At 42.1% G+C, this 26388-nt stretch overlaps 1 protein-coding gene and 1 long non-coding RNA gene across 2 annotated transcripts in view; both read right to left on the bottom strand.

Moving 5' to 3' along the window:
- Positions 1 to 7101: 7101 nt before the first annotated feature.
- LOC126980500 (extracellular signal-regulated kinase 2-like) overlaps positions 7102 to 26388 on the bottom strand; it is a 64213-nt gene continuing 44926 nt past the window's right edge. The window contains exons 2-9 of the mRNA XM_050830462.1: positions 24744 to 24963; positions 22045 to 22175; positions 21679 to 21848; positions 18852 to 18991; positions 18096 to 18291; positions 16873 to 17411; positions 15475 to 15737; positions 7102 to 14302 (exon numbers count right to left, since the gene is read on the bottom strand). Of these exons, the coding sequence (XP_050686419.1) occupies positions 14000 to 14302; positions 15475 to 15737; positions 16873 to 17411; positions 18096 to 18291; positions 18852 to 18991; positions 21679 to 21848; positions 22045 to 22175; positions 24744 to 24963 (1962 nt within the window). The 3' untranslated portion in view covers positions 7102 to 13999. The remainder of the gene's footprint in view (positions 14303 to 15474; positions 15738 to 16872; positions 17412 to 18095; positions 18292 to 18851; positions 18992 to 21678; positions 21849 to 22044; positions 22176 to 24743; positions 24964 to 26388) is intronic.
- LOC126980502 (uncharacterized) lies at positions 22242 to 24540 on the bottom strand. The gene is made up of 2 exons (XR_007733271.1): positions 24299 to 24540; positions 22242 to 24197 (listed from the first exon to the last, which is right to left on the bottom strand). It is a non-coding gene; the product is annotated as an uncharacterized LOC126980502 (long non-coding RNA).

The raw sequence follows: 26388 nt of genomic DNA on the forward strand, positions 1-26388 counted from the left end.
CTACACCCCTGCCTGCTCTGACAGCCACACACCTGCCCTGGCAGCCACACACCTGCCCTGACGGTCCTACACCCGCCCTGGCAGCCACACACCTGCTCAGATGGCCCCACATCTTCTCTAAATGGCCCTACACCAACCCTGACGGTCCCACACCTGCCCTGACAGCCCCACACCTGCCCTGACAGCCCCACACCTGCTCTGACGGCCTAACAGCTGCTATATATATGACAAACCCATACCTGCCCCACACCTGCCCTGGCAGCCAGTATCATTATTCGCATTAAAAATACACACAGTGCCGTTAGTGATCTACATACAATGGTTAAACCATTAAAAATCAGACTATACTTCTTCTGAAACACGCAACTAAAAAGAAAAAAAGTCAGTTAACGGGAGTTTATTACTGGTGTGGAATCCCTCCCCACAGCGGTCTGTGCGAGAGCGGCGAGCCGCTGAGTAAACAATGCCGAGGCGAAGGCAGGCCGTCACGGCGCGACTTTGTTCAGAGGCGATTTTGACCTTCTGTATATTTTTTACCTCGGGAGGGACCCTACACCATCAGAAGCAGAAAAGCATGCAGATTTTGGATCTGTGCTTATAAAAGTGGTGCGACGAAAACCAGCGGATTACTAAGGAGTTGAAAGGAAATAAGTGCAAGAAAATGTGTTCTCCCCATTTCATTAAACTCTGATTTTCGTATGTGTATTTTTACTTTGTTACAATTTTATGCTAGTGTGATGCAAAATTTTCTCAGGAAGATGATGGTGGTCTCAGTTTTTCTTAAAAATGAATGTTAGGGTCAGGAAACAGGGTGGGAGTGGGGTGTGTGAAGCCGTCGGTGTTGGATGAACTGTGCACACCCACGTCCCAGGCCGGCGTCACTTGCAGGGCCTTGGCGAGCAGTTTAGTTGCTCTAATATGTAAGTCTGTGCCGCTTGTTGCTGTCACTACTACGACCACGCCCCCTGCTGGTCACCGCGCTGACGACCGTCCCACCACAGCACCAACAGCTTCCTGCACGTGTGGAGGAAAGAGAACGAGGAGAATGAGTTACCCGGGGACGTTGAGAATAGTGGCAGTCTGGCAATCTTCAAGAAAGCGCTGAAGACTCACTTATTCACTAAATCCTACGACTTAACAAACATGAGGATTGGGGGCAACACTTTCGGTGCTAATATACTGTTATAATGTTGGGGGCCCTGTGGAGCGCTGCTACGGCGGCGGACCGGGGCCTGAAACCTCATCAACGGTCACGGTAACGGTAAGCAACAGCAGCAGCACCCAGCCCTCGCCAAGGTTGGGGCCGCCCCGCCCTCCTCAGCAAGACAGATCAGAGGACACGTCTGAGGAAATGAGTGAGTGAGGCTCCCGTGTGGTGGGGGGATAATATTCACGGGCAGCCTCCTCTGGCGAAGTGAATACTTACAACATGATTCTTTTGGGGGTCCCTGAATGCAGTGCAGTAACAATCAATTGACTTCCAGAACATATAAGGGGGCGAGGGAGGCGAAGTCCCTTAAATGAAGTTTATTTTGTGTCCATACAACACACCTCCATATTGCTTTTCCATTGCAAATGGAATGGGGGTCAAGGGGGTGAAGACCCCCATTAGGTAGGTTACATAAAGTGGTAATTGTGGAGATTGACTCCGTACCTCCAAAATACGATATTACGCCTCCATATTATAGTTAAGGGATGAAATACATGTCCCTCAACCATAATATGAAGGCGCAAGTACTTAAAAGTAAAGAAAAAGGCCTAATCCCCTTCCCCTAACGATCTTGGGGGACCCGTGGGAAATCGGGGGTTTGGGGGGGGAGCATGTTTAAACTACTCCAACGGAACTTTACATAACCTAACCTCTAACAGGGGGGCTTCACCCCCACATGTATGATGCGCCGGTAAAACTAGAAAAATACAACAGTATGGGAGCCCTTGGAAAGGTTATTATTCTCGTGGGGGCAGTGTTCGAGGTGCGTAGTGAATCTCCATATTTACCCATAAAGTTAGGTTTGGTTAGTTTAAATTTACTCAGCATGCAGTGTGGGGCAGCAGGAAAATACGCAGCGCAGTACAGATATGATGATGGCGGTCCAGTCGGTGTGAGAAATACCTCACAGATACTCACAGATACTCACAGGTGATGTTCTGGAAGAGGCCTAAGTGGTTCCAGTTCAAAAGCCTGTGGTTGTTTTCGATGTGTTGGCTGCGTGTGGCGGTTATGTGTGCTCTATAGTTAAATCTTAGTTCCTGGCCCTCCCACACTTTATCAAGGCTTGACTCAAATTTTAACACTCAGCATTTACCACCCACCCCGGCAAATCATTCCAGTTGTTGATGACCCTGTTTGAAAAAACCTTCTTCCTGGTGTTGAGTCTTGATCGATCTTGTCGTAATATCTTCTTTGTATTTCCTCTGGTTATTTCATCCTCCCTCATCTTGAAAATCCCTCTTGTGCATTCTTGATCATATTTCCGTGTTAATATCTTGTACGCTTCAATCAGGTCACCCCTGGATCTGCTGTAAGCCAGGGTAGGCAGGTCCAGCTTCTTCAATCGTTCTTCATGGGGAAGGTCTTTTAAATGCAGAAATTTACAAGTCGCTCTGCTGTTCGTTATGCATGTACACGGGGAATACACAGCAGGAAAAACAAATTTGCCTGGTTCCGGAGAGAACTACTATCTCCATAATAAACAGCATCATATTTTGTCCAGAAATAAGCAGTCAGCATCTCAAAGTAGGCTACCCAGTCGTGAATAATCCCCAGTGGGGGTCACGGAAATCCAGCTGAGTGAAATGTTGGAAGTTAGTTAAGGGGATTACAATTTAATAGCCAGACGAAGGAGTAAAGACCCATGCAAGGATGGGGGAGTAGGTTTATTTCAAAACAGAACATAGGATTAACTTTTGAGGAATTAGATGTAGGTAGTGGCAAGGCTAGTGAGGATGGATATTCTAGCAATGAGAATAGGGTACAAGGAAAAGGGTATGATGGAGCACCTAATCATAGTAGTGTGCTACATGACAGTGGAAGGAAGGTGTCCAAGGGCATTGGATGCTAGAGGGTGGGGATTATTCACGAGAGGGTAGCCTACTAACTTTGAGATGCTGACTGCTTATTTCTGAACAAAATATGATGCTGTTTAATATTAAGATAATATTTTACCAGAAATCACTATATGATTAACTTTTCAATGCGTGTTATGGTATTTTCCGGAAATCAATAAAAAAAAATTGATTATTCAATTCCTGTTGTACACCCACTGCCACAGCCACAAAATAGCTTGCAGGTAGGTTCAACTTGCTTATTGTTTCTATATTTCTCTCACCCCTCACAAAGATCACAAGTGGACAACTAGAACAAAACCAGGCAAATTAATTTTTTTCTTGCTATGTATTCCCCCAGTGTGCATGCGTGGTGGACAGCCGAGCGACTTATTTCTGTGAAGAGGTATTTCTGGCAACACTGGCCTGCATAATGGACCGCCATTGCCATGTCCCATCCTGCCCTGCTTATTTCCACTGTCCTACACCGAGTGCTGAATAAATTTAAAGTTTAAACTAACCAAACCTAACTTTATGTAACCTACCTAATGAGGGGGCTTCACCTCCCTCGACCCCCCTTCTATTTGCGACGGAAAAGCAATACGGCAGTGTGTTGTATGGACACAAAATACTTCACATTTTGGAATAATACTGATGGAGCTTCGCCCCCCCCTGAACGCCATTCTATTTTCCGGAAGTCACTTGTTACTACACTGCATTCAGGGACCTAAAAAGAATCCATGTTGTAAGTATTAACTTCGCCAGAGGAGGCTACTCTATTTATTTATCCAAAAGGGTGATGGAATTCTTGCTAAGTTTAAGTATGTTGCAGGTGCAGACAACGACAGTAGAAGGGGTAAAGGAATTCCTGGAGAGAGCCAGGGCAGAGCGCACTGGATAGGGCAGACTCTAATAAATGTCCCTGCTCATGTCACTACAGGCTCTCTCAGCTAAGGCAATATTAATTTTGTTTTCAGACTCTGTCCTGAAGGAGTAAGTCATTACAAAGGCTGTACTTACTACCAAAAGGGGTGACTACCAAGACTGCCCACCATGCCTGTGTGTAGAGGAAAAGAGAACGAGGAAAGAACGAGGACAACAACAACACAGTCAGCCGCCGCAAAGGTTGGGGCCCCTTCCTCAGCATTACAGGCCGCCCAACACACCTCTGTGTGGAGGTAAAGAGAACAAGGAAAGAACGAGGACAACAACACACTCAGCCGCCGCAAAGGTTGGGGCCGCCTAACCTGCATGGCTGGACAGTAGCATGAGTGGCCAGGACAAGCAGTCGCAGACTGCTGCAGGAGGCAGGAGGGTCAGTGGTCATCAGATGAAGCAACTCGCTGTTGGCATTTCCAGCAACAAAGGAGAGAGGAAATTTGTGTGCCTGGAGTGTAGAAAAGAATTCACCTCAAGGTCGAGCCTCAGATATCACACCCTTAAACACACTGGTGTGAAGAACTACGAATGTAAGGAATGTGGGAAAAAATTCATACAGAAGATTGGCCTTGATAGACACACCCTTACACACACTGATGTAAAGAACTATGAATGTGAGGAATGTGGGAAAAAATTCAGCCTAAAGAGTTCTCTTAATACACACATCCTTACACACACTGGTGTAAAAAACTATGAATGTAAGGAATGTGGGAAACAATTCAGCCAAAAGAGTCACCTTGATAGACACACCCTTACACACACTGGTGTAAAGAACTATGAATGTAAGAAATGTGGGAAAAAATTCAGCCAGAAGTGTACCCTTGATATACACACCCTTGCACACACTGGTGTAAAACGTCATGAATGTGAAGAGTGTGGGAAGAAATTCATTGTGAAGTCGTACCTCAACAAACACATCTTCAGGCACTATGGGCTTAGAGAGTTCAAGTGTGATGTTTGTGGAAAGCTCTTTAAGACAAAGCCTGACATTGCCAGCCACATGAGGACCCACTTCTGAAGTGTGTCTTCCTACAGTAGTTATATTGACCAGCAGGGTGTTAGCAGCAGCTAACACCCATCCGCCTGTCTCGTGTCCCCACACACACATTCTAAGCCCCCCTTCTCCCGCCCCAGTCCGCTTTCAAAATGTAGTCCGCAATACCAAAGATAGCTTGTATTGCGCATGGTAACGAAACAGATGAGTACGAGTCTGATGAATATTGTTATAGTTGTTGCAGATACTCCAGCAACTGGGGTTTAGCAGCCGCAGCTTCCCTATTCTCGAGGTGCCGGAACTACATTCGACCATCAACGTGAATCTAACCCAACATATCGTCCAAGATGGAGGGCAAACAAAAGTCAGTCACATTGAGGAGGGCATACAAGGTGCCGAGGATCGTACACCGTTCCGGACTCTAGATTCTAGGATCAAAAATGAGCTCTGGGAGGGCAGCATGAGCCAATGCAAGATGGTGCCACTATAAACACTCGCCTGCCGACCATCAGGACCCACCGGAATGAAGCCTTGGACCGACCATCAGGATCCACCGGGAAGAAGCCTACCGGCGCAATAGGCAGCAATGTAAAAAAAAAAAGAGAGAGAGAGATCCGGGGCTATTCATAAAACATTCGGGGCTATAGCCCTGAAAGCCCAGGCCTAACTATGCCACTCTTCAGCCTTCACCGTTATTACTGGACCATTGGGCCTGTTATTGGGTAGGATAGGATGTATTTACTTTATTAGCAATTCTATAGGAGTTCTATTCTATTGGGAAAGTGGTGGCTGAGTGGTTAGCGTGCCAGTCCCACATTTCACCCGGGTCCTGGATGATGTGGGTTCCAATCTGCCACTACCAGCCAAGAATAGATGACACTATTATAAACACTTGCCTGCACCATGATGGACTTGGCCTGACCACTAGGTTCAACCAAGAAAGCCTACCGGCACTATAGGCCTGGACGTAATAAAAAAAAACTTTGGCAGTTCTATAGGAGGCATCACATGGCAGGTAAATTCTGGTTAACAAGATGGTTTGGTAGCTCTTTATTCCATTTGATAGCAATTTCTTTATTATGTAAAGAGGGATTTGAGAAATACAATAATAGTACCAACCTTCACCTATGCAAGTGAAACGTGGGCTGGGAATGAAAGTCAGAGGTCTAGAGTGCAGGCAGTGGAAATGAGTTATTTGGGGAGTGCTTGTGGTGTGAGTAGAATGGATGGAATGAGTAATGAAAGTGTGAACGAGTATTTTGAAATGTGTCACGCGGGTGAAGGGAAGAAGTGTGGAGTGGTGGAAGAAGTGAAGCAACAGACTTTAAAGTGGTTTGGCCACATGGAGCGAATGGAGGAGAGTAAGATGACCAGAAGGGTGTATGTGAGTGAGATAGATGGAGGGAATGCTGGAGGACAACCTCCAGTGAAATGAAGAGATAGGGTGCAAGAGTACGTTAGGGAGAGGGGGAAAGATCTTTGAGAAACTTTGAGCAGGCAAGAAGGGAGTGTCTGGATAGAGAAAGTTGAAAACTCTTCTGCCGTGGCCATTCCCTGGTGGGAGCTCCTAGGAGCAGGCGTCGATGAAATGATGATGAACAGGAAGTGAAAGAATGAATCAGTTATGGTTAACAAGATGGTTTGATACTCCTCTCTTCGGGTGCAACTACACTGCACACGGTTTGCTGGGAGGGTAGAGGGTAGCGGGTTGCCTAGCGGGTCAGCGGCAAGAACAAACACGTTATCTAATACGAGTGGGTAAGCTTGGAGGGAACCCGCTACCCGCGTCCAGTATGGCCACTCGTATTAGATAACGTGTTTGTTCTTGCCTCTGACCCACTAGGCATCCCGCTACCCTCTACCCTCCCAGCAAACCGCGTGCAGTGTGGCCGCACCCTTAGAGTTGTAGGAAGGAAGTTTTCTTATCAGTTTATCAGTGCAAGAGATGTAAACATTTTTATGGATTATCTTCATAAAAATTTGTAATACATAATTAGTACTGCTGATAATGACATCCCCACCCACCTTTGATGTTATATGAAAAAGTATTGTGATTACCAACTTGCTTAACAAATAAGATGAAATGAGACCCATAAAGATAATTGAAAAGGATACACTTTCAATAGGATGTTTAATGTTTATTTAGGATATGTCTTAGATCACACAAGGAGAAACTGTTGAGATCGGAATAAATACGTACTGGGTATACGATCGACATGTGAGTGAACATTGTATGCAACAATAATAATAATAATAATAATAATAATAATAATAATAATAATAATAATAATAATTGTAATAGTAGTAGTAGTAATAGTAATGGGGTCAAGGCTTACTTTATTTATACAGCAAAGAATGATATCAATATATTACATGACCACACAGACATACAGGGCCAAGATAATAAAAAAAAGCAGCTTAGTTGAGATCAGTACCATTGCACAAACAGTCAAATTAAAGGCTAATGAAACAGTACAGAGCTTCAATACTCTCTACTGATGCTGCAGGTGAGAAAATATCAACAATAATAATAATAATAATAATAATAATAATAATGCCTCTTCCTGTCCAGACACAGTGGCATGCAAGAAAGAAGCAGAAAAGGATAAAAAAGTAAAACAAAAAACAACCAAAAAAAAGTTGGCAAATAGAAAGTAGAGTAAATCAATAAATAAAAGAAAATGAGTAAAACAAGCAGTAACATTAATAATAAAAAATCATATAATATCACAGCTTAAGTGCAAAACTCAGCCATTTATGTGTTGTATGGCACACCCACCTACATACCTATCTACCCTTCTTTTCTTCCTCCCCTCCCAACCCAACCCAAGAAGCAGGGCCTTAAGAGCTACATGAAAGACCTTCTGTCATGCACCAAAAAATCATGAGAACCATCCAAAGTCCTTCTAAAAAGCAAATTGTAGGTAAAATGCATGTAAGAAAAAATGCCTTCCATAATTCAAGACACTGCCAACTCTTTCCTTTGTGTAAATTTAGCTTTAACTTTATTTTTATCTGCACTTTTTTTCTGTTCTTCCATCTCGCCTTGTTCTTTAATTATTGTTTGTCGTAATTAATCAACATTGAGGGACAAGGAGGATGGTTCACAACAGTGCTATTTGCCTGTCTCATGCCAGGCACTGACTTGTCAAGTACATATATACATTTTTTTCTTTTCATTATTGCCTAGCATGTATCTCTACATAGAATGTATATATAAACGTTGAAACACAAATACAGTGAAGACTCAATACTCGAACGTCTTGTAAGTCAAACTTTTCGATGCTCGAACGCAAAAGTTCGACTTGGTACTCGAAAAAATATCTGGTACTCGAACGTCCGCACACGTGGTTGTAAACAAAGGCTCCTGGCCTCTCCCTCCCGGCCACCACCAGTTGTCCCACCGCGGTCGTGAGAACAACAATATTCTCCTGCGTTCTGTCTGTGGTTTTTCATTTAGAAACTTACAATGGCACCAAAGAGGCTTATTAGTGGTGAAAATAAGCCTAAAATGAAGAATGTAGTGACGACCATTGAACGGAAAAAGGAGATTATTGATAAATACGAGAAAGGAGCAAGAATCACCGATCTTGCAGCTGAGTATGGTATGGCGAAATCTACAGTAGCCACCATACTGAAGAACAAGGAGGCCATTAAGGGAGCTGATGTGGCGATGGGTGTGAAAAAGCAACTTAACCCTCTCGCGCACAGTAAGTTTCGGAAGAATCACTTCCATATCCTCCACTGCCTAAGGCTTATAGATAAAGCCTGGGGTCAAGTTTCTGTGAGGTCCTTGCAGTCTGCCTGGAAAAAATCTGTGGCCGATCTGTGTGACTGCCAAGGATTTTGAGCCTTCAGTCCAGGAGTCTGCTGTGGTGGAGGACATTGTGTCTCTGGGGAGGGCCATAGGCATTGAGGTGGACAGTGATGATGTGGAGGAGCTGGTGCAAGCACACTCTGAAGACCTCACCACTGACGAGCTGCGTCAACTTCACCAGGAACAGCTGCAGGAGGTAACTGAGGAGCTGTCTTCAGGGGAGGAGGAGGGGAACAGCAAGGAAAGAGTCTCCACTGCAGAGATCAAGAAATGTTTGCAGCAGTGGACAGAGTTGGGAAACTTTTTGGAGAGGTGCCACCCTGATATTGCTGCCGTACACAGAAACATAAACCAGTTTGATGAAAATTTGATGCAGCATTTCAGAGACATTTGGAAAAAAAGCCAAAGGCAGATCACATTAGACAGATTCTTGTTGAAAAAGGAATCTAGCGAGAGTGCAAGTGTTAGTGAGCCACAGCCCTCCACTAGTGGGTTCACAGGAATCACACCAGGAGACGAGTTACCAGACGGTGACTTGTCCTCCGACGAATAACCTCCCTCCTCCTCCTCTCCTCTTCTACGTTATCCATCACCAGCCTTTACTTACGGTAAGTACATATCAAAATTAAAAAATAAATTACATTGAAATTTTTGTAAACTTAAGGTTTTGCTAAGGTTAGAACGAATTACCTGATTTATAGGTATTGGAAGTCAAACTTTTTGATACTCGAACAGCCATTTGGAACAAATTAAGTTCGAGTATCGAGTCTCCACTGTATCTATTTTAACTTGACACAGGAAAAAAAAATCACTGCTTATAAAGTTTGCTGTCCATGCATTACTTATGAAAAGAGGGAAAATAATAAACTGATTTCTTTATAATTTTCCACCATTAAAATGTTCATGTTAATTAAGAATGAATTCATATATTATCTACTTTGGAATGAAAAAGAAGCTTCTGCAAAGTTAGAAAACTGTAAAGTTTATGCTTTTTTTAATATTTTTGAGGCTAATAACAAGCCTATGAAAACTGCCTTGAGAACCAGAGTTTTCCCTTGCCAAGTAGGCCTGGCTGCCCACACTCCTTCATGGGGGCAGGGAACAAAACCTTCTCTTGCAATACATGGGACTCATGGACTTTCCAGCTAAGAGTGGCATAGTTACAGAACATCATCTTAAAGAAATATCTAATCAGTATATCCCTGACCTCCTTTTTCTTCACATACATCTACAAAGTAACAGGTGGACTGAAACATTACACAACTTTATGACCCACTGCAGCTGACAAAATGACAAGGAACATGGCTGACAGTGTATATTTCTGACATTTCCATCATTCCACCCCCTCCTTTATCATTTGTACATATATTTAAGTACAGGGATGTAGTGGCAGTCTTCTGACTTGGAGAGGGAGGTCGGTCACCCAACAGCCAGCAGAGTGGGTGCCTGGACACAGCTGGAGGGACAACATGGAGGGACCTGTTGTAGTTACCACCAGCCAGCTAGCCCCTAACCCCAACCCTTTCCCGAGAGTGGTCATTAATTGGTTGAGGTTATTTTTTGGTGTCCATATTAGTTAAAATAAACCCATGAAATACTCTCACATAAATTATACAAGAGGTGATCAGTGAATGTGAAGAGGGATTAGAGCTAAAGTTGATAAAGATTAGTGACCCTCACAACTTTGGGTAGAGGGTCACGGAGGGCCTAGCTGGGTGGTGGTGACTATAGTTAAGGCTCAGACGGCAAGGCACATGTGTACTGCATGGCATCCTTGTATCACCGCCTCTCACTGTGCTACACACCTGTCTTTGCACAGTCCACGTGTCTGACATTTCCTCAACATCTCAGTCAGTGTAACATGCCAGACTGGAGGGTTTAGGTATGATACATTGTGTAAGTTATGGATAAATGCACTTCGTTTATGACTAAAGTTAACATTGTTGACTTGACAACTAATGTTTGTACAAGTCTACCAACAGACACTACTGATTGCTCTTATGTCAATGCCTTGCTAATGATATATAATGTAATATGGCTTCTTCAGAAGTAATGACAGTCAAACATCTTGCAAGTGTGAGTGTGGCACAGACAAAACAAAATAGTGCACAGAAAGACTGATGTGCTTGCCTCTGTGTTCCCCTACAGTTGTGAGTTGTGGGCCTCTCAGACAAAGAGACACTATGAGGCTGCCATAAGAAGACGCACAAATCAAAATTTACCACTATCTAAAAAGGGCTGGTCTAAGGAACTTACATGCTGACAATACACAGAACAGATTTTGCCAAGAGCAGCTGATAGAAATCAGTCTTGTTATGTCTTGGATATATGCAGAGAAAAGATAAAATTATACCACAAACTCTCATCTAAGGCACTAAGTGACTAAAAGACTAAATCAACTGTTGGCCATTAAATGAATTTGGTGAGTATTCCACTGAAGGAAAAACTAGCATTATCTTTTATACATGTACAAACAATGCCACACAGCTCTCATCTCAGCCATTGTGTAGCTAGGAAGGCTATAAAGTGTCAGCCTGTGCTTAATGCAAATGATTGTCATGTGCCTTGGGAGTAGTAAAGGACCTGTGGGGCTGAGGGGAGCTCCATATTATATATAAGGAGACTACAAGAGGTCAGACAGCCTAAACGTGGCAGCTCCTGACAGCGAGTTATTTACCAAATTGGAGTGAGTTGTTCACCAAATCATTAGAGGTACTGAGGGGAGGCACAGAGGCAAACACACTTCACATGCATTCTGGTGTCCTAGAGGGAGAGAACATTGCTCTTCCAAAGTTCTTTTCTGTGTCTATCTTAAAGGGAGTACTCATTCCTACCCAAAAAAAGATACAGGTATGGAAGTAATACATATCATTAGTCATCCTCAGTACTTCTCTACATCCATCTTTAAGGGAGTCACTTCATTTCCTCCCCTAAAAGATGTACGGTCTTGAAAGTGAGGAGAGAGAACTGGCCACCCTGAGTGCTTCTCTTCCTCCATCTTCAAAGGGATTGCCTCCTACCCTCCCCAAAAGATGTACAGCCACAAAAATGCTTCAATTAACCTGTTTTCTCTTCTCTTAGCCACCAACATTTTTAGAAACAAATGTATCAAGAAGACCTATCTGTAAACAACTCAAGCGTGGAATTCTGAACCAAGTACATAAAAATGCAGCCATTACACCCTTGCACTGTAACATACTACAAGTGAAGGCCACCATCCCTGTGGGTGTAGGTCTAAGGTTTATTCACTTCTAATTAGAGCTCACATCAAAGAAAATCTCTGGCAGTTTGAGCCAAGATCCAAAAACTCAAACAATACCAAAATAAAAACTGATAAAACCTTTGCCATTTTGATTATTTCATTTTCATACTTTGGCTCTTTTTTTCTTCCAGTTAATATTTTCCTGACAGGAAAACTGGGTGAAATGTCGTGTACAAACTGCTGTTGCTTTTTTCTGCAGGCAATGGCGGACATTTAGAAAAATATATGCTGTTGTGTAAGGCAGTCACAGCGCAAACACACCCACTCGGCTGCGTTTAAAACTAAGCCCTGATATTGAACCTTGACAGGATATATGACACTACTCACTCCACCTCACTGACTATCTATGTATGTTCAGGATGCATGGATGAGTTATGGCTTATTTCAGGAGAAAAAAAATCACTTGACCCTCAATAAATGCAAACATAAACCACCATACAAAGGAATGCTATACTGGTGCTGACGACTGGACTAGCTGAGGAATAAATTATATCACTAATGTGGATGAATGTCTTCTATGGCACAGAAAACCCTTACTGATGCTTTTTTTTGCCTTTCTTCTTTTTCTTCTCACTATTAGGGAACTGAGAACATTGTACAAGGAGGATAAGATAATAAATTTCAGCTCTCTTCTTACAAAACTTGACTATGTAGAGGTATGTATGTACAAATATGTATAGACATAACCATTATCATTAAGCTGCTGCAACTACTAAAGATAATGCACTGAGCTATGTATGTATGTAATGTGACTGAGGTGAACAGGAGAGACAAAGTAATAGGAATAATTGAAGGCTATGAAGGGTGGGCAGGGGAATGGGACGGATGCAGTGTGTGAGGATGAAGTAAATGGACAGAGGAGAAGCAACATCACACTGCCTTAGTCACCCTCCTTTGAGAGATGCAAGGGAAGGGGAGAAGTGGATATGGGATGAAATAGTGGATGCACTGGAGTGAGGAAGCCTGAATAATGCAATATGTATTTTGAAGTCATACATTTATGCTCCTTGAGTAGATGAGTATATAAAGTAGAAGTAGTAGTAGTTGATGAAAAGTACAGAACTAGTGGTACAAATGGTTCTTACACTAGTAGTTAATGTTCTACAAGTGCAGCCTTAGAAATAATTGTGCATATGTGGGTGTGTGGGTGTGTGTATCAAGATCACACTACGTGGGGTTGTATGGCAAACAAATGCCCTTTTTTTAGGAATGTACACAACAGGAAAAGAAATTGAAGGAGGGAATGAGAAGGAAAAGTAGATAATGAATTGGATGGAGAAAAGAAAGGTAAGGAAAATTAAAGACAATAAAAAAATACTAGAAGAATGGACATAAAGGAGAAAGAAGAAAAGGAACCATAAAGAAAATGAACAAGTGACATGATAGAAAAGAGAGGAGATGAAGGAAGAGAAGACTGCATTGTGCTGAAGAGAACAACAATAAAAAGAAAGGAGAAAACAAATGATAAAGACAAGAAAAAATGACACAATAAGAAAATATGAGGATAAGAAAGAGGAAGCTGAATAAAAAGGAGCAACAGAACCATACAAATGAGAGGAGATAAGGAAGAGAAGACTAAATGATGATGAAAAGAATAAGAAGGAAGGAAAAAACAAACTATAAAGAAAGGCAACAGAACAAAAGACACCAAGAGAAGAAGAGGAGGAGGAGGCTGGATAAGGAGAAAAAACAAAAACAAATGGGAGGAGATAAGGAATAGAAGGCTAAATGTTGTAAATGACGAAAATAACAACTATAAAAAAAGAAAACAAATGACACAACATGAAAAGAAAAGGATAAAGATAGGAGGCTGGATTAAGAGGAGAAACAGAACCATAAGGAAAACCAATTGAACAAAAAATGCAAAGAGAAAGGAGAGGATGAAGAGGCTGGATAAAGGCGAGAAAGAGGAGGATAAGAACCAGCCTCACACCTCAGTCCCTCACTTCACACCTTGCCGCAGCTCCCTGTAGGCTGTGGAGGAGATGGTGGCATGTTGGGAGTAGGTGGCAAAGAGCGGATGAGAGGCCTTACTAGTGTAGCCATTGGCAGAAGTGGTGGATGAGTACTTGGTGGGTGAGCGACTGTACCCACCACCACCACTTACCACCCCAATGCCTGTGGCGGAGGTGATGTTGTTGGTGATGTTGCCTAAGCCTCCTCCTCCTCCTCCTCTATGTCCGCTGTTCACAGGAGACACAGTGGAAGGGGATCGTTTATTAGGACTTGTCTTCTGAGCCGCTGTCTGCAACGGATAAATAAAGATGTTGTTGCTAATTTGATGGCAGATTCTGTTACTCTTGTGGTTAGTTTTCTTGTTTAATCAGATTTTTATTTGTTGGTTTATTCTTATTATTATTTTGTGTATGATGCTCTGTCTATTTTGTTTTTCTTACTTACTTCATCCCTTGTGTCATGGGGTTAAGAAAATAGGTAAATATTAAATGAAGCCAAGGAAATATTTGTACTTATCTTAACACACACACACACACACACACACACACACACACACACATTACCTTAGCACATAAACATCCACGAAATAACAAAACAACAAACCACACACAGTAAACACCAACACAGGATAATTATCAAGATTCCAGGTGACCAGTGTAGTGACAGGTGCCACACACAGGTGCAACACGGGTGAGCAGTGTGTGAGTGACGGGCTAGGTGATGGTCTCTTTACAGTGCTGAATACCCTCAACACTTATTCATTCATTACCTCTCTGTATACGCTTCATTTATTTATGTATTCCACCCATTGAAGATGTGGCAGCATTGGGCATTGGAGAAGCTGAGGCAATGGACAGAAATAGAAGCATATCATCGACCATCTAACCTCTCATGGGATTTAGGGAAAACCTGGCGTCAGACAGATGAAGAGGATGACGGACATTCACGATATTCAGCGCCTTTTAAAAACATGTGCCAGGAATGCATACAAGAAAATCTGGAATGTACTTGAATGAATAATAAGGGTGTAAAGCATGTCAATATATCATTTCTGAAATATTAGCTTGGTGAACATTAATCCTGTATATCATAGGCATACACCAGCTTTCATTCCTGCTTTCAATGCTTAGGAGAACTTGATATATCACAATTTATTTAAATAATATTCATGTTATTTTATTTGTTTGTTGACTGTTGACTTTCTAACTAGTCATGACAGAAATGTGGGAGTGAAAGGCTATATTTTCATGCTTTTCTGTAAATAAGTTTCTGTCCCTCACAGGTCATTTTTTTGGTATTAATGCAATTACTGGTCAGATGTTCAACATAACCTGTTCCTGCATACTTTTCTTGCTTGACAAACCTGCAGGAAACACAAAACAAGACTTACAACACACACACACACACACACACACACACACAGTGATCAGCTAGGTGGGTGCAAGGTGGCAGCATACTCACTTGTCTGTTATAGCTAGTGACAACCTTGGTGGTGGGTGGTGAGCCCTCACTAGCAGCAGGGAAGGTGAGGGACACAGAGCGAGTGAACGGCCCACGCTTCTCACCTGAGCTTGTACCTCCACCACCACCACCTGCTGCTGCTAAGGTTACCGTCACCCCGCCAGAGTGCGCCACGGGGCCGACCATATTGTTGTTGTTGGTGGTGATGTTGTTGTTGAAGCCGTCCAAGCTTCGGTGCCTCTGTCCCAAGTTGCTGTGAGTCTCTGTGTGTGTGTGGATGGAGTTTAAGAATGGGATATGGGGGGCTGTTTTATTTTACTCTCATTTCAAAAGCAGTAAGTGGTCTTTTTTGTGTGTGGTTGAGCTGATTCCATTACTGCATAAGAATGTATAGGAATGATATTAGAGGCTTTTTATCCTTTTATTCGTATTCTGAAAGCAGCACTGAAGCATTTGTTCTCTTTACTGAGAGCTTTTTTCTTTTATTTTTATTTTGAAGCAGCACTTGACTTTTTTTTGTGTGTATTTCCATGAGTTGGTTTGCCTCCTTTACTGTTAAATATAAAGTTACATCCTTATGAGAAATTAGACTATGGATGTTCACTTCCCTCACTTAAGATGTGATGCTTTATTCAGCTTTGGAGAAGTTATGTGAGGCTATTGTGATTAAAAGTAGCAATCTGAAAGAGTCATATTCTTATTACTAAAGTGCAAAACTAAGAGCTATGGTGATTGTGCCAGCTAATAAGTAAAATGAGTGAGTATATTAGTCCTTGTGTGAGTGAATGAATAAGTGAGCTAGCTGACTAACTAACTGATTCATTGACTTACTGACTGGTGGATTAACTGACTGACTGGCTGATGAGTTGAAAGTGACTGATACAGACTAGTTGAATGACCCATAAATTAATTAAGAAGCTGCATGCCTTACTGACCAAATGACTGACTGACTAACTGGCTGACTGACAAGAAAGCTAGATAAGCTTTATACCTAAGTGTGACTGATGGCTGTGTTGGTGGATGGTGGAGAGGCTGCATGGGTGACTGGCTGACTGAACAATTAACTGACTGACTGACTGACTGAACAACTAACTGGCTGACTGACTGACTGAATGACTAACTGGCTGACTGACTGACTGAATGGCTAACTGGCTGGCTGACTGACTGAATGGCTAACTGGCTGGCTGACTGACTGAATGGCTAACTGGCTGGCTGACTGACTGAATGGCTAACTGGCTGGCTGACTGACGAGGAGGCTGGATGATTGACGCCTTCATACCTGAGTGGTGACTGATAGCTATGTTAGTGGAGAGGCTGCATGGGTAACTGGCTAACTGACTGACTGACTAACTGGCTGGCTGCCTGATGAGGAGGCTGGATGAGTGGCTGCCTTCATACCTGAGTGGTGACTGTGATGGTTGTGGTGGTGGTGGTGCCTCTGGTCAGGTCTGGAGAGGGGCGGGGATATGGACTTGTGCCTGCCGCTGCTCCCTGGACTAGAGGAACTACTGTTGGACTTGGCGGAGGACTTATCACTATCCTTGGACGAGCGCCGGCCACCCTCCTCCACCCTGGACACTGCTGGCCGCTCCACCTTCCTGGCCACAACCTTGACTTTGATGGGCTGGCCAGACTGACTTGTGCTGTGATGGTTGCTGTTGCTGCTTCTCGCTGGGCTGCTCCCTGGCAAAGCTGTGGGCTGGGATGGTCTTCTGGCCTGTGTGCTGAGGGCGCTGAACGAGGAGGGGGTTCTCATTCCGCCTGTGTTTCCATCACCGATCCGCTCGCTGCTGGTGGAGTTGCGGAGTCGAGTCTTGCGTGACGCGATGAGTTCGTAGAGTTTGTTGCGGTAAATATCAACGCTGAGCTGTATGTCATCCCTGAGGCAAGGCACCACGGCTCTGGCAAGGCACGGTTCATTTGCTGTGTTGCGGAACCTGTGGAACCATTGAAAACCTTATGACAGGCTCTGTGGCCACCCAACAAGAACCTACACATGCTGTCATCACCACCATTTTTGTAAGGACATATTTGACAAGTTGGGTGAAGGAGGAGGAAGGAAACGTGGGTCCTCCTCCTTCATCAGTCATCATCATCATCAACTGTCACTAGATAGTCATTAGTCATTAGTCATTAGTCATCAGCAGTCATTAGCCACTGCAGGACAAAGGTCTTTTTCTACATTTTTTAGCTTTTTTCTGTATGTCAGTACTAGTTCTCTAATCAAGAAGGTTTTGAATCCCTCTCCTTATTTGGTTCTTTCTCTGCCTTGACCTCCACACATTCTACCCTTCCTGCACCTCACTCACCCCAAAACACCCCACAACATCCACAATAGCTTCAAGGCTCTGGTGATTGTACTGACTAATAACAAGAGTCTGTGTAATTCATTCCCTAAACATACTGACTGACTGACTATCTTTTCCTCCCATTTTCATTCCTTCCTAAATTTTTAAAAGGCAGATATTAACTTCCTTTTCCTCTCTTCCTCCTCCTTTTGTTATGAGTTCTTTTCCTCTTTGTCCTCTTCCATCAATTTCCTTTCCTTCAATACTCCTTAGGGGCAGAATTTACTTCTTCAGCTCCTCAACACCCTAAGAACCCCTACCCCCAACACCCACCTGGCCACATAGGGGTGCCTCAGGGCCTGCTCAGCTGTCAGTCTCTTGTCGGGGTTGAAGACCATGAGCTTCTCCAGGAGGTCAATGGCATCAGGAGGCGCCCCGGTCAGAAGGTCCCTGAGAGTCTTGGGTGCGCGGCCGCCGTGAGGCTTGTTGAGCAGCGTGGAGGCGTACTGCGAGGAGACGTGGTGCAGGTCTGGGATCAGGAGAAGAAGGTATTAGTTATAAGTACTGAATATAAGTGTTAGGTGGTGGTAGTAGTAGTAGTAGATAGTAGCATTAGTAGTATTAGTATTAGGTATAAGTATTAAGACGTCTCTGATACTTTTGGGTCTCACAACAAGTGTTTCCAAAGGTCACAAAGATTAGTCAGGTTCTCATGACTGTTTTTCACCTGGCAATACCCACACCACCTCTATGAAAGCCTTATCAACTGTGTGGAGGAAGAGAAGGGAGGAAAAAAGAAAAAAAGATCTCAGAACAAAACAAAAGGAGGAAGAGGAAGAGGAGGGAGGACAAAAAGAAAATAACTCAGAAACAAAAGGAGGAAGAGGAAAAGGGAGGAAAAAAACTCACAACAAAACAAAAGGAGAAAAAAGCAAATGTGATCACTCACTCTTGTTCCTGAAAAAGTAAGCAAGGGGGCGAGAGGCTTCCTAGTTACCTGGTTACCTGGGAGGATGCACTGGAGGAAGGAGGCAAGAGAAGAGGAGTTGATGGTGGTGTGGAAGGAGGAGGAGGAGAAAAGAGCCTTACCATCTCTTGCGGGTGGAGGAATGACAGCCATGATCCGCTCAATCTGGTCGATGGTGGAGGAACCCGGAAACATGGGCTTCCCAAGCAGCATCTCCCCGAGGATACAGCCCAAACTCCACATGTCCACCCCGAGTGTGTACCTGTGGTGGTGGTGGTGGTGAGTGGTGGAGGTGATAGTGTTGATGAAGAGATGATGGTAGTGAAATGAGGATGAAAAGTACAGTGCAAGAAATAAATGTAGTGTAGAAAGAGTAATGATAATGATGAAGTGGTGGTGCTGAACAGGTGGTGGTGAGGAAGAGGTGGTGGTGGTGGTGGTGGCAAGGGGGTAAAAGTACAGTGTAATGAATAATGTAGTGTAGAAATAGTAATGATAATGATGAGGTGGTGGTGATGAGTGTGTTGATGAGGTGGTGGTGGTGGTGGTGATGGTAATGAAGGTGATGGTATGGTGTTAGTAATAAAAACAATAATGATAATGATATGTTTTGGAGGTGAGATGGTGGTGGTGGTGAGAGTGGTGAGGAGAAGAGGGGGTGATGGCAGGATGCAGGGATGGAGTGAATACAAGAGTTGTGTATCCAAATGCATATATGAATACTTCAAATTCCAACGAATACAAATACGAATTTGAATTCACTGAATTGGTTTTAATTCGTATACATATATAAATACTTCTTAAAAGTATTCATGGATACATTCATGAATATTTTTTATTGAAAAATACCTTCTTGACACAACTGGGTATAGCACTGTTCTAAAGTTATGCAGCAGTAAAATGAGCTCGTTAACCTGTACTATACACGACAATTACACGTCCGTCAAGGAGGCTAGAGTTGTAAAGAATAACGGCTTCTATTTCTGATAATAAATTCAGAAGTATTCATCAGATATTTCACAGAATACAAATACTTTTCCCTTGTAATCGAATATAAATGAGAATACTGATTTCTATCAATAATTATTCAAATACAATTAAGAATACACCCAATAAGAATACACCCAAATTCAGTGTTCAAATGTATTTGAATATGAATACCAAAAACAAATACTCCATCCCTGGTAGAAGAGGTGATGATGCAGTGATTGTGAGAGAAATAATAATGGTAATGATAAATATTGAAGGTGAGGAGGTGATGGTGGAATGGAGGTGATGGTATAATGTAATAAAAAAATAATAATGATAATAATAATTCAAGAAGGCTCATAATATTATGCTCGTGCACAACCCTCTAATCTACATCAAGTAATTCAAATACCATATAATTCTCTAATCAAAGTCAAGTACATATTAATAACTCTCTATCTTAAACTCCATCACTATCTCTCTCACTATCTCTGTGACAAGGCATCGTCCCTTCAGATTGGAAAAAGACTAACGTAACACAGATTTTTAAGAAAGGAGATAAAAAAAATACCAGGTAATTACAGGCCCATTAGTTTAACTTCAATTGAAGGTAAGCTACTCGAGAGCATAATTAGAGACAAAATTGTTAGTTATCTTGAAAGTCACTCATTAATTTTAAAGATTCACAACATGGCTTCTGTAACAAGAGATCCTGCCTAACAAAAGTACTGACCTTTTATAATGACCTCTTTTCAGTATATGACATAACCAAATCACTGGTCATAGTCTATTTTGATTTCCAGAAAGCATCTGATAAAGTTCCACACCATAAATTACTTTATGAATTAAAGCAACTAGGTATTGACGGTCAAGTACACCAATGGATCGCAAATTGGTTGAGCAACAGACAGCAAAGAGGGATGATCAACAGATTTAACTCAGAGTGGGCACCTGTCACTAGTGGTGCCCCTCAGGGCTTGGTTCATGGCCCAGTGCTGTTCATTACTTACATAAACGATGTGGACGTTGGACTCAATAATCTCATTAGTAAATTTGCAGACGACAAAAAGACTGGTAACTTGGTTCTCACTGACGAAGACAGACAAAGCCTCCAAGAAGACTTGCATGAAATTTCAGCTTGGTCTGATAAATGAGAGATGCCCTTTAATGTAGATAAGTGCCAGGTTCTTCAAGTTGGAACAAGAAATAAGAGGTTCGATTACGAAATGCATGGCATTTAACTCAAAAGTGTTCAATGCCTCACGGACCTGAGTGTCAAAATAGCGTCAAACCTAAAATTCTCACAGCAATGGATCGAGGCACTAATAAAGTGAAGTAAATGCTGGGATTCAATAAAAGAAACTTTTTATTAAAAAATAAAGATGTAATACTTCCACTTTGTAATAGTTCAGTCAGACCCCATTTGGAATATGCGGTACAGTTATGGTCTCCCCACCATGCAAAAGACATTGCTGAATTAGAAGGTGTTCAACGTCGGGCAAAATAAATGATCCCTTCTTTGGGCAACAAACCTTGTGACGAAAGGCTCTCAACCCTTAACATGTTCTCTCTTGAGAAATGTCACCTCCGAGGAAAACTGATCGAATGTTTTAAAATATTTAATGGATTTACGAATGTAGACAAATCAAAATTGTTTATAATCAATGACACTTTGCAAACGAGGAATAGTGGCACAAAACTTAAATGTAAACAAGTAAATTCAGACTGCACCAAATTTTTCTTTACCAACGTTGTAGTGTGAGAATGGAATAAGCTATCACCTCCAGTGGTCCAGTGCAATACAATTGACTCCTTTAAAATCAAGCTCGTTTGGCACTTCCACCAACTTAATATTTACTAAAGTAGAAATTCCAAGTTTTGGTGCCATATGATTAATGTAATTTCACTTAGATTTAAGGACAGACCACCTGTCTGGACCATAGGGTCTGTGTGATCTGAATATAAATCTATGTAAATCACCTCTTAGAGTTGAGCAGAATCTCGGGGGCCCTGTACCACCTGGTCGCCACATAGTTGGTCAGCGTGGGGTCTCCCTGGGGCTCTATGTGGGCGTTGGGCTCCACTGAACGGGCCAGTCCGAAGTCTGCAACCTTGACATGGCAGTCGCTGTCCACGAGGAGATTGGACGGCTGTGGGTTGGGAGACGAGGGAGGCATGAGTGACATTCCTTGTGCTTCGTTGAATGACCAATGCAGAAAATTATTAGAAGTAAGGTGAAATTATTGGATGACTAAATCTTGTGCCACAAACACAAATCCAACACACACACACACACACACACACACACACACAAAAAAAAAAAAAAAAATGCATACACCACGTTACCTTCAGGTCTCTGTGGATTACGGAGCCCGAGTGGAGGTACCGTGCGGCCCTGAACAGCTGGTACATGATATACCGCCTGTGGATGTCCTCCAGAACATTGCCCTTCTTGATGACATTGTGAAGATCTGTCTCTGTGGATGGAGAGGAAAGATGGGTAAGTAACTGATGGCATTGTGAAGAGAGAGAGAGAGAGAGAGAGAGAGAGAGAGAGAGAGAGAGAGAGAGAGAGAGAGAGAGAGAGAGAGAGAGAGAGAGAGAGAGAGAGAGAGAGAAAAATTAGTATCATTTGTCCTCCTCATATGAATCAAATACCCGTAAAATGAATAGATGGAAGGAAAACCGACAACAATAATCAAAGAAAGCAACCTTAAGTTACTCAAACAAACAAAAGAAAAAAGAAAAAAAGTGAATAAAAAGAATGAAATAAAGAAAAAATACTCATAGATGAAAAATAGAGCAAAAATAAAGAATAAAAATAGAAAAGTAAAAAGAAATGAAATAAAAGGAAGAATGAAGAAGAAAGAAAGCAAACTCATACATGCAAAATAAAATGTAAAACTTAAGATGAAAAAAGTAAAATAATATAAAGAAAAGAAAGAATTAATTAGAAAGAAAGTAAAATTGTACGCTCAAAATAAAATGTAAAAATGAAAAATGTTGAAATAAAGAGGAAAAAAACAATAGCAAAATAAAAAAAGTCACTAATAAATGCGAAATTAAGCACAAAGAAAGAATAAATGAGAAAAAGAAGAAAACAAAAGAAAATGAAATAAAAAGATAAAAAAGTTACTCAAATGCAAAATTAAACACAAAAAAAGGAATAAAAAATAAAAAAGGGAAAAGGAAGTAGAAAGAAAGAAAAAAGAAAAGAAAGAATGAAGTAGAAAGAAAGAAAAAAGAAAGAAAAGGAAGAATGAAGTAGAAAGAAAGAAAAAAGAAAGAAAAGGAAGAATGAAGTAGAAAGGAAGAAAAAGAGAAAGAAAAGGAAGAATGAAGAAAGAAAGAAAGAGAAAGAAAAGGAAGAATGAAGTAGAAAAGAAGAAAAAGAGAAAGAAAAGGAAGAATGAAGAAGAAAGAGAAAGAAAAGGAAGAATGAAGTAGAAAGGAAGAAAAAGAGAAAGAAAAGGAAGAATGAAGTAGAAAGGAAGAAAAAGAGAAAGAAAAGGAAGAATGATGTAGAAAGGAAGAAAAAGAGAAAGAAAAGGAAGAAAAAAAGAAAGAAAAGGAAGAATGAAGTAAAAAGAAAAAAAAAGTGGTTTGATTTGAGTAGTAAAAGTAAAAAGAAAGAAAAGAATGAAGTAAAAAAAACAGAAAATGGGTTTGATTTGAGTAGGAAAGATGATTGGATGGAAGGGACAAAAAAAAAAAAGATGAATAGAAAATGATAAGTAGGAGAGAAGAAAATTGCCTTTGATTTATGAGGAAAAGATGAAAGGAAAAGATAGAAGAGATGAGAGAGAGAGAGAGAGAGAGAGAGAGAGAGAGAGAGAGAGAGAGAGAGAGAGAGAGAGAGAGAGAGAGAGAGAGAGAGAGAGAGAGAGATAATGACAAAGACAAACAGGGATAACAAGAAGATGACACGCCCATCATCTTCAGATTATCTTTATGTGGATGAAGAAAAAGAAAAAAGAAAAAAAAAAAGAAAATGGGAGCTGTGATTAATTGGAAGAGTTATTGCTGGCTGCAGGGCTGATGATGATGGTGATGATGATGATGATGATGATGGTAGAGCTAATGATAATAAAGCAAAATGTGACCAGTCTAAGGTATGGGATTAATTAACAGGTGAGCAGGGAATGTTAGATGTATTAGAGGTTCTCCTATGTTTGGTATGCATGTGTTTACCTATTTGTATTTACCTGTTTGAAGTCTACCGGGCCCGAAATAAACTCTAGTCCCGTCTCCATAACTACATTTATCCAGCCTTTCCTTCATTTATTGGACACTGCTCGCATTCACCACCTCTTCCCGCAAGCTGTTATGTTTCTATGTGTGTGTGTATGGTGGCACTATATAGCAAAGGAGGAATGTAAAGTTATAGTGTTAAAGTGCTAATCCAACGTAACCCTAAGGCAGCCTAATCCAATGTAACCTACCCTAACCCAACCTAACCTAATCCAACGTAACCTTAACGCAACCTAATCCAACGTAACCTTAACGCAACCTAATCCAACGTAACCTACCCTAAATCAACCTAACCTAATCCAACGTAATCTACCCTAACCCAACCTAACCTAACCTAGTCCAACGTAACCTACCCTAACCCAAGCTAAGTTAACCTAATCCAACGTAACCTACCCTAACCCAAGCTAAGTTAACCTAATCCAACGTAACCTACCCTAACCCAAGCTAAGTTAACCTAATCCAACGTAACCTACCCTAACCCAACATAACCACCTAACCTACCCTAAAGCCCCGTTCACACTGCGCCGACTCTGGGCCACGACAACCCAGCGACTTTTCCATTTGACAAGTTGGTTCCCACGCTCCAAGAAGGGGGGGAGGTATTATTGGGGTCATGCCGACTGTCTGAGACATTCGACGCAGCATTCGGCAACAGTCTCAAGACCTCTTTCAAGACATGCCCGACCCTTTCACATCAACACCCAAGACCTCGTGTACCCTAGAGTCGTGGGTAGTCGTGGCCCAGAGTCGGCACAGTGTGAACGGGGCTTAACCCAACCTATTAACCCACTCACCCATGAACTGAAACACCAGGTAGATGTCTTTGTTGTTATCAGCGCGCAGGACGTTGAGGAGGCGGATGATGTTGGGGTGCGACGAAAACTCGAGGAGGAACACGATCTCCCGGAAGGTTCGCTGCGCGTCCGTCTCGTTCCTGAAGGCGTCGAAGATCTTTTTCACCGCCACCACGTCGCCTGTGCGCCTGTCGATGGCCTTCCACACGATGCCGTACGCCTGGAGGAGGAAGGAACGGAGGGGGTGAATTAAAGGACAGGTTTTTACTCCACACACAGAGAGGAAAAAAGATAAAAGAAAGAGGAGGAGAATGAGAGGAGATAAAGAAAGAAGACTTAGTAGTGACAAGAAGAGAGAGGAAAGTTTTTACAGCATGAAAAGATAAAAGAAAGAGGAGGAGAATGAGAGGAGATAAAGAAAGAAGACTTAGTAGTGACAAGAAGAGAGAGGAAAGTTTTTACAGCATGAAAAGATAAGAGAAAGAGGAGAATGAGGTACATAAAAAGAAAATTGAATGACTAAAAGGGGCAACTGGGATAAAGATGCTGTGATATGCTATGAGAAACGGAGGTGAGGATGTGAATGAGGGGAAAGGTTTAACGCCCCCCACCTCCCCTCCACACACACACACACACACACACACAGAAGAAAGACAAGATAAATAGGAGAATGAGAAGAGATAGAAAAAAAGACTAAGAAGAGTGACTAGATCGAGGAGAAAGAGGGATGGTTTACGGCACACACACAGAGTAGAAAAAACAGAAGAGAATGATAAGAAATAAAAAAAATAGAAGACACTCAAACGGCTATGACAAATGAACAGAGGAGGAGAAAGAAAGATGGAGACGATGTGGGAGAGAATAATGACAGCAGTGGAAAAAAAGAGGTAACAGAGGATGTAGAGGTGAAAGGCGGTGATGATGAAGATGGAAGAAGGAGAAAGAGAAACGGAGTGGCTGTGAGGGAATAACAGAAGGATAACAAGGAAGCTGAAGAGGTGAAAAATGGTAATTATAGGAAGTGTGAGAAAGGGAAAAGGTGAGCAAGAATGGAGGTGGAGGAGGACAGGTTAAGGGGTAGAGAAGGGGGTGGATGGGGATGGAAGGGCGTGAGGAAAGGAAAAGAATGGTGAGCAAGGACAGGTTAAGGGGTGGAGGAGAGGTGGATGGGGATGGAAGGGTGTGAGGGAAGGAAAAGAATGGAGGTGGAGGAGGACAGGTTAAGGGGTGGAAAAGAGGTGGATGGGGATGGAAGGGCGTGGGGGAAGGAAAGAATGGAGGTGGAGGAGGACAGGTAAGGGGTGGAGGAGAGGTGGATGGAGAGGTGGGTGAGAAAGGAAGGGGGAAGAGGGTGCATTTTAAAGCTTTGTTGTTGATGTTATTTATTGTATTCCGTTAATCAATGCTCTTAACTTGACATAATATAGATACACTACTACTACTACTACTACTACTACTACTACTATTTGAATCTTGCAGTAGAAGCATGTAAACAAAAGAGAAGATACAGAAACATAACGTTGAGAATATAATTAATTTTGATATATAAAAGAATTCACTGAAAAAAAAACCTAGCCTACTATATAATAAAAATTCGTCATATGCATAAATAGGAATAAGTATTAGGAAAATGTTAAAGCTTCAA

Source organism: Eriocheir sinensis, chromosome 44, assembly GCF_024679095.1.
Source record: "Eriocheir sinensis breed Jianghai 21 chromosome 44, ASM2467909v1, whole genome shotgun sequence".
NCBI lineage: Eukaryota > Metazoa > Arthropoda > Malacostraca > Decapoda > Varunidae > Eriocheir > Eriocheir sinensis.